The sequence below is a fragment of the Tachypleus tridentatus genome, chromosome 13, assembly GCF_004210375.1.
Source record: "Tachypleus tridentatus isolate NWPU-2018 chromosome 13, ASM421037v1, whole genome shotgun sequence".
In the NCBI taxonomy this organism is placed as follows: Eukaryota; Metazoa; Arthropoda; class Merostomata; order Xiphosura; family Limulidae; genus Tachypleus; species Tachypleus tridentatus.
In genome coordinates, this window is record NC_134837.1 from 71,010,511 (window position 1) to 71,019,073 (window position 8,563).

The following is an 8,563-nucleotide window of genomic DNA, read 5'->3' on the forward strand; positions in this document are numbered from 1 at the left end:
TGGTGAATATCCATCCACATCCTGAGAACTACCCTATTTTACGCCTTGTGAGACGTACTTTTTTCTTTAAAAAATATCTTTAAAATCTCCATGCGTCTTCCAAGCCAAAAGTGATGGGTTAAAACAAGAGGTCAGCTTAGGGTCAACTCAAAACGGTCTCTGATACAGATCGTAGTCTCCTTACTTACTAATTACAAGTGTTTTCAATAGCACAAAACATTCAATTTAACTAATATCTGATATACTGTGAAGAATAATATATATCTGACTGTATTTACTCAGTGGGTTGGAAAAAAAGTCAAGGCTGTAGTAGGGTATTGGTTGCTGAGTCAAAATATTTTTTTCTTAGAATTGTCTTTCCAGAATTAGGGTGCGTCGTCCACAATGTAGCGTCTTACAAGGCGTAAAGTACAAGTTACGTGGGTATACAACAGTCAACAGACGGTACATTATATTTATATAGAAGTAATGAAGGTATAGGGGAATGTTTAAATAAAAATTGTGTGTGTAAAAATTTTGCTCATATTTTTACAAAAAATTCAAAAACAATTATCGAATGTTATTAAAATTAAAACTCAGTAGTTATCTAATCGACGTGAAATATCTGTATCTTATCGATTACATTATCGTACGTAACTTGTATTATCAATTTTATTGCTGATAAAATCAGCTGGTACAATAAACACATCCCTGATTTCAGACAATATACTCATGGGGCCCCAACCATTTTCCTTATGTGCTTAGGAACCTCGCGGTGGTTTAATCCAGGCACTGACTTTACATTGATAACTTCAGTGTAATTAAGGCTAAGTGAAATGAACATATTAAGTTTGAGAAATTTAAGGAACTGCTTCAGCCTGTCGAAGAGACAAAAAGGTGAAATCCTCAATAGCTGCGACAATTGAAATTATTTTAGGTATGATTAGAGTAAATTAATCTTAGGCCATTCATATCCCCTTTTTATTAACAATATTTTTGTGCACCAGCAAAAACTAGTGTGGGACACGGGAATACTCTGTTCGAATTTACTACTCATCAGGATCTCTACCAACCTACCCTTAAATTAATATAATTTTATGCAGGATTATAGTAAATTAATATATGAGACCTTGGATGTGTTCAAAGGAATCAATCGAAATGGTTTTATCTTATAAGTCCAAAACTGTAATTAGATTTCAGGTCGGTGAAGAGATAATGGAGCTATGGGTTATTGTAGTTATAAAATTCACAGCCGTTCTTTGAGCCGATATGCCGCGATGTTAAAAAGGAAAGGACGTTTTGGTTTGTTTTGAATTTCGCGCAAAGCTACTCGAGGGCTATCTGCGCTAACCGTTCCTAATTTTACAGTGCAAGACCAGAAGGAAGGCAGCTAATCATCACCACCCACCGCCAACTCTTGGGCTACTCCACCAATGAATAGTGGGATTGACCGTAACATTATAACGTCTCCACGGCTGAAAGGGCGAATATGTTTGGTGTGACGGGGATTTGAACCAGTGACCCTCAGATTACGAGTCGAGCGTCCTAACCACCTGGCCATGCAAAGGCCTAGGATGTTTTGGCTTCTGTATTAGTGAGGTCCTCAGTGTAGAATCCATTCCAATCCATTAAAGTTCTTTGAACAAGTACTGGTTATTTTTGTTTCCCAGACTATGTATCAAGTCATTAAAGAACAGTTTTTTTATCCCCTAACAAAAATTGTGTTTTGCCCTTCAGTTTTGGACTTTGAAGGTCAAACCTTTTCGATTGATTTTGTTATTCTATGTAGAGAGTTTTTAATTTCGTTACATTTCCCGAACTTCGTTGTTTTATTTCTTTTGTTTGACAAATCCACACTGGGCTATCTTGTGCTTCCATCGCGATGAATTAAACTTCGAATCTTAGCCTTGTAAGTCTGTAAACTTACCGCTGTCTTATCGGAAGCACTGTTTATTATTATGAAACTATTTGAATGCAGAAAAAAACACACAAAAAACCTCGTTCAAACACTTATTAACATGATGAATGTGGTTTTAAATACTTACCAAGAGGGTAATGTTTGATTTCAGTTGTTTACACAGTGGTGTGTGTTACCAAGACAGCCACGCACATTTTTTCCACCAGGCGCTCTAATAACTTAGGTGAAGCAGACGTTTAACACCTCTTAAAGTTAACTGAAATTGAATTTTCAGCCTTAACTATGCTTAAGAGCACATGAGTTAAAGGCAGCATCAGAAACCTCTAAAGTTCAAGTATGTCTGTCCCTAATATTGAACTACTAATCAGACTGAAGGTAGTCAGTCGGTATTACCCGCCGCCACTAGGACTTTGATCTGTTTTTGAACCCAATAACAGGATTGACTTTCAATACAACGCGTTCACAGCTGAAAGTGCTAAGCCTTTACGTCTAGAACACTGAACTTTTCTTCTCACAAACCCAACACTTATAACCTCTAAGTCATGTTTGGCCCGAAGGACAATTGAAAAGTTATTAATACAACACTTAAGCCTAAACCTGGTTTCTTTAACTTTTATTAATACACAGCAATTATTAAACTGAAAGAAAACGAACGAGTAAATACAAATAATAAACATATTTTTAGGTATTGTTCGAATTGTTGTCTTTAAATGCTTCAAATGTCTTTGAGCAGGCTTGGCTAGGAGAAATCAATGAATACGCTCATGATGACGTGGTAATCATGTTGATAGGAAACAAGGCAGACATGAAGGAAGAACGCCAAGTGAAATACGAGGACGGAGAAAGACTGGCTTCGGTAACATTTACCTGATTTTCCCTTTATTTATTTATTTTTTATTTCGCATACCATATAACATGAATACTTTGACTCTCTCTTGACATTTGTGCAGGATAAGTATGGTAGATATAGTGTTATTACTTAAATATTTTTATTATATTAAACCTACGTTATACGTCCGTGTATCTTACAGGAGTATGAAGTGGCTTTCATGGAAACCAGTGCAAAATCGGGTATGAACGTGGAACTTGCTTTTCAAGCCGTTGCTAGGTAACAACTTCTTATTGTTGCTGTTATTAACCTTATTGAAAGCTTTGAGTATAATTTAGCGGCATGTTAAAGGCGTTGCCAGTTAAATTTCTTGTTCTGTAGGGGTTTCTTATAGAAAGAAGTAACAACCGATGTTACCGTCGCAACAAGCTCTTAGTGTCACAACGTTCACGTGTACTTCTGTATAACTAATATTGTAAATAAATACGTTTTTATCACAGGATCTGGGTACAAAGCTACTGTTAGCAATTACAATTATTTATGTATTGTGACAGCCATTATTAATTGTTGGTTATAATGAATTTTTTTTTTAAATGTTTAGTATTTTCGTATAACGTTAATGCTTTACTACACAAACGAAATAATCTCATAATACCTAAGCTCTTAGTTTCATTTACTCACTGTTGTTTGGCGCCTTCACAAGGAACGTAATCTACATATAGTTTTTATGACTAAACACGATGAAGTCACCAGGAGAAACGATGAACAATAGTATATGAAACAAAATTCATGTTCAGTATAATTTGTGTGTGTGTATATATATAGAAAAACATGCTTATAAGTTCAGAGGATAGTTATAGTACCACCATTTTAAAAACAAGACATAAATATTAGACTATATCTTAGTATTATTAAAACGTGGAAAACACAACAACACCTGCAGACTTATAGTCGTTATTGTATTTTCTTATAATTAAAGAGAGCTGAAATACCGGAAGATGAGGAATCCTGACGATCCGAAGTTCAGTGTCACGGAATACGTAAAACACGAAAGTCAAAAAAATGCCAGCGGCTGTTGTAGCTAAAGCTGAAGAAAAAACAGTGCCATCTGGTGGTAACAGATAGCTTCCAGTGATGTGGGCGCCTGAGAAACTGATATGTTGTGTAAATGAGTGTTGTTAATTATAGTTGTGTTCTGTTTACCTGAAAATGGACAATTATGTAATCCCCAACACGTCTCTAATTACAAAGTACAAAGAAAGTAGAGAACAAAGACTGAAATAGTGTACTTTACTATTAAAAACACTACCAGATGAACGACACATTTACCAGACTTCTGAAACTAGAAGCGGAAAATGAGTAAGTACTTACTGTATATGTTCTTTTTATTGTGGCCTTTCAAATCCTTCGAGGATTCTAGTTAGGCTTAGCCGATGAGAAGATGGTTCTTGTATTGAGTTTGCCAGAAAAATATTCTTTGTTTTAGCATAACAATCTTTCTTCGTCTGTTGTATCTTACGTTTCTTCAAGATTATGTATGATGTTGTCATGGCAACAAAAAGTAAGCATTCGTTTGAAAAACGTACTTAATTAATGGCGTACTGTTCAAAGATCATGTTGAAATGGTGATTAGACGACTTTTCGATCTATTTCTTCAAATACACGTCGTCTACCCACCAAAAACGTTGGTTACCCATTTCAGCGACAACTTTCAATAAAGATTAGAATTCTCAGATGCTTAAAACGCCATTTTTGTCACAAATTAATGTATGAGAAAGGATAAATGAATAATTCATGAAATGCTTTTATTATCATACGTGAAATGTTTGACCTACTAAAACGTGAGTTCATAAATTTTTATATTTAATGAAAACTCATACAACTACATATTATAATACGGTGGAAAGTTATTGCTGCTTTACCCATTAGTTATGGCTTGTTTTAATTTTATTAGTTTGTTATTTTTCGCAATCTTAAATGATGTTTTTAGATTAAATTTCGATGTCATATTTTGTTAGACATAAGCGTATACCTACGTTTGTAAACTATTTATTGAAAAACTATATATCTTACACTGTTCATAAATTACCCGTAGTGGCAACATCAATACTAAAATCTATTTGTTGTTTTTTTTGGAGGGTGGGACTGGAGGACAAGCCAAAATTTTGGGGGACAAAATAAGAAATCTTGTGTAATTTTAAAGGCAATCGTTATTCCTCCCTCCCCCTAAATGAAATTGAACCAACTTTAGGTTTCAAAAAGCACTTCGTAATGAGTTTTGAGGTCCCAAAGTTCTTACAAACGCTGGAAACGATCAGAAGATTTTTACCATTTTAACGTATCTCGCAATACGTTTTTATTTTTTGAGGGGAGCTAACAAGTCTATTTAAAAGTGGATTGATGAATAATGTTCTTTCGAGCACTATTTAATTAAATAAATAAATATATAGAGCAGTAGTACCATCAGTATATAAAGGTAGGGATAACAGTAACACCCATTGTTGTAGCACACACGTACATACTTGTACAAAATCCTGTAAAACGGTAATGCGCGTTTTTTTATTATACACATTACATTTGCTCTAAGAAGAGAAAAAATTGGTGGGAAAATGTCCCTCCTTGTCCCCCTATAACAACGACTCAGTATAGGAGATATAACTCACGGCTGTCTTCTCTAATTCCCGTTATTTGTTACTGAATTTCAGTTTTTAAAGCAAAAAGAAAGGCGGAATAAGAACTATTCATAAAACTAAAACTAGACTAGAATATTTCATATTTCTACCTTACAATCGCCATGAAATTAACCTCAGGTGAATTGGTGGCGGTACATTTCCGTAATCTTGTAGTTAAATTTATACTCTCGATCCCAGGTCTAATACAATGCAGTCATAAAAAAGATACTGAAAATGCTTCGATTAATCAAAACATTATTACATACTTATAGAATATAGATTGTTTAGAATTACGTCTTTACTTTTTAAACGGACGTCACCATGTTATCTAATGTATATTTTTAATTTCTTCTTGAGGGGATGGGAGAATAAATGGTGAGACCATCGAAAATTTTTACGTGGTGTAAAATTTTAATATTTCTGTTTGTATGAAGCTGTTTCTAAACTAGTAAACATGTTATACACTATGTTATCGTTCTACGTAATACATTAGTGAACACACCCCAGCGTTTCGACTGCTATTTTTCTGGTGGTTTCGCAGAAAACGCGAAGTGGTATTCAGCGGTATACTGAATATTGGCTATCAACAAGGACACTCGTACTACGCCCGACTTAAAACGACGTTTTCGTTTACCAGCAGTCTCAACGTTAAAACTGAAATAGTTTTGTGATGTAAAAACGCCAAACATGAAGCGATTGTTTTTCCGTTAAACTCTGTATTCGATGGCGCCCACCTGAGTTCTTTCTAAAAGTTTCATCGAAATTGGCCAGGCAGTTTTCACGACAATTTGTGGCGTCGAAACGGCTCTGGTTGATATGTATTTATTATCAATCTACAGTTGATGACGTGTGATCTATTTTAGAGCAGACAATGTGAAGAAACAGATGCGGTTAAGAACAATGCATTTTCTGTGTTGGTAGTGCACACTTTGTTCATGTATTCCAAACAAACATGCTGCTCTATAACAATATTTTTTGTTTGCCTTTTTTCTATCATTAAATTTATTTTAACCTAATTGAACTCTAATGTTTAGGGAGACTTACCCCTTACCCCAAGAAAAATATATGTTAAGATTATGAATTTATCTTTGTCTTGGAATAACCAGTAGCCATTTTAGTTTTTCACTTGCATATTTTTTGCTTAGTTTTAAACAGAAAAAATGGGCTAAAAGGCTTTTGTGTCCATAATTATATTTTATCAATATCTTAAAATTATCGAAAGTCACAGTCCTCAGAAAAATGAGTTCCTTTGATAAACGCTTTGATAAAAGTTAACACAAATTGTTTTTTGTTTGATAATTTGTAGCAGACGATTTCGTGTTAAAGCATTTTGGCTGTGGGATATATTGTTAAAAAAGTTTTCATAATATATCTTCTATGCTAATATAATAGCGTCATCTATCGTAGTTAAACATACTTGTTTAATTATTTAAATTTTTGTATGGTAGGGACATGCTCCAGCGTTTCTTTATAATGAAGGCTTCTAAATCATTGCATTAATGAGTAATATTAATCATTAATTAAATTGAATAAGCCATAAAAAGTAACACCCACATACAGAATATTCAAATGTAAAAGTTGTACCTCCTTTTGCCAAGTTTTTCATAACTTCTGTTAATCTTCTAGTTCAACCAGTTGATTATGAATGGTTCACACGTTGATATTTTGTGGTGCATATTTATCTCAATACCTACAGTTTGCCCTTTTTATCGATTCAGACACTGAATCTCCGGCTTTTGGGTTAGTGAATTATTTTAAAGTTTGTTTCATTTTCTTGGTGAGCTTGTAAGAATTGTTTGAAAAATATAAAAATTCAAGGGGAAAATGTGTTTGCGAAAATTATATTCTTATGGCATCGTTGAACATAGGTACAACATATATAAATGTTTACATGTTTTTTGTCTTCATTCTGCATAAGAAATTATATATTATAGTCAATCGTATCGAAAACAAACATATTTTTGTTTTATCGATATTGCTAGTTATATTAATAACAACCGACAAGTGTTGTGATTAGCGCTACAAATGCAGTCATGATAGAACTCTTATTTTGTGATTGTATCAGGAAATTTGTACCCTTAAATGACCTCACAATGTACTTGAAATTTATTCTATGATTGTATCTAATAAATGTGTACCTTTTCGATGTCCTTCAGGGTAAGTTGAGAAAGACGTTAGTATACCTTTCATATTTTACAGTTGTCCGTATAGAGAATAATCAGGCTTAACAAAGCCAGTAGTAGGTGAACCATTCGCGAAGCATCAAGATAAACCATAACACTTGTATGTCGTCACATTATTGAAGAATGTCTTACGATTGGTTAGAGTTTATGATTTAGCCTAAGAATCTTAAAAGTTACAAAGATGGGAACATATAACATTTAAGTGGAATTATTAAAGCTTATGTTATTCACAATGATACAGTTGTTATATTCTTGTTTTCTGTATTTGAAGTTTAAAAGGCAGAATTTGTATATGAATGAGTTCCAATAAATAATGAAGTTGTGAATAAATATATTTAATGTTTCACTAATGCCTGTGTTTCAACATTTTTGAAACTGTATTTCACCATGCAACGTTAACAGTATCAAAATTTAAAATAAAATAAAATAAAGGGTGGCCCAAAATCATCGTTCCTATTTTAAAATTTAAGTTAATTAACCGAGAAAATACAACCATACAGTTTCCAACCTTTTGTAGCCTAGCTCAACCAGTTTTTATTGTCGTTTTCTCACTTCACTGAGTAACGTCCCCGCGTAAAATAGCGATTGTGCAAAAAATAAAATAAAAAGTATCATTTTTTGTATAGACCAAGTCCGTGACAATGGTGCAGCGTAATTACAGGCGCCAATACAGGAAAGAGGTGCGAGGGTATGTTAAGGATATCGTGTATAGCACATCTAAGAGTAACAGACCAGGATAACGGACGTCATCGCCACTGTAATTGTGGACAGTTTGTAGTGAACGTGGACTGAAATCAGTTTGACCTTCTGAGAGTCATTGATAATGTACACGTAGAATTCTACTGCCATATAAAAAAAATAAATCCGTGTGAGGTGGGCTGCAAGATGTTAAAAAATTTTGGTTGTATTTCCTTAGGTAGTTAATTATTAAGTTTTACAATATAAAAAATAATTTTGGACCACCCTGTATATATACGTAATT

The 8,563-nt window shown here is 33.7% G+C and overlaps 1 protein-coding gene across 6 annotated transcripts in view; it reads left to right on the forward strand.

Moving 5' to 3' along the window:
- LOC143236804 (ras-related protein Rab-37-like) overlaps positions 1-7,927 on the forward strand; it is an 80,878-nt gene extending 72,951 nt beyond the window's left edge. For all 6 annotated transcript variants that reach the window (XM_076475377.1, XM_076475374.1, XM_076475376.1 and 3 more), the window contains 3 exons: positions 2,631-2,753; positions 2,929-3,005; positions 3,706-7,927. In XM_076475377.1, coding sequence (XP_076331492.1) covers positions 2,631-2,753; positions 2,929-3,005; positions 3,706-3,811 — 306 coding nt within the window. In that variant the 3' untranslated portion in view covers positions 3,812-7,927. The remainder of the gene's footprint in view (positions 1-2,630; positions 2,754-2,928; positions 3,006-3,705) is intronic.
- Positions 7,928-8,563: the final 636 nt, after the last annotated feature.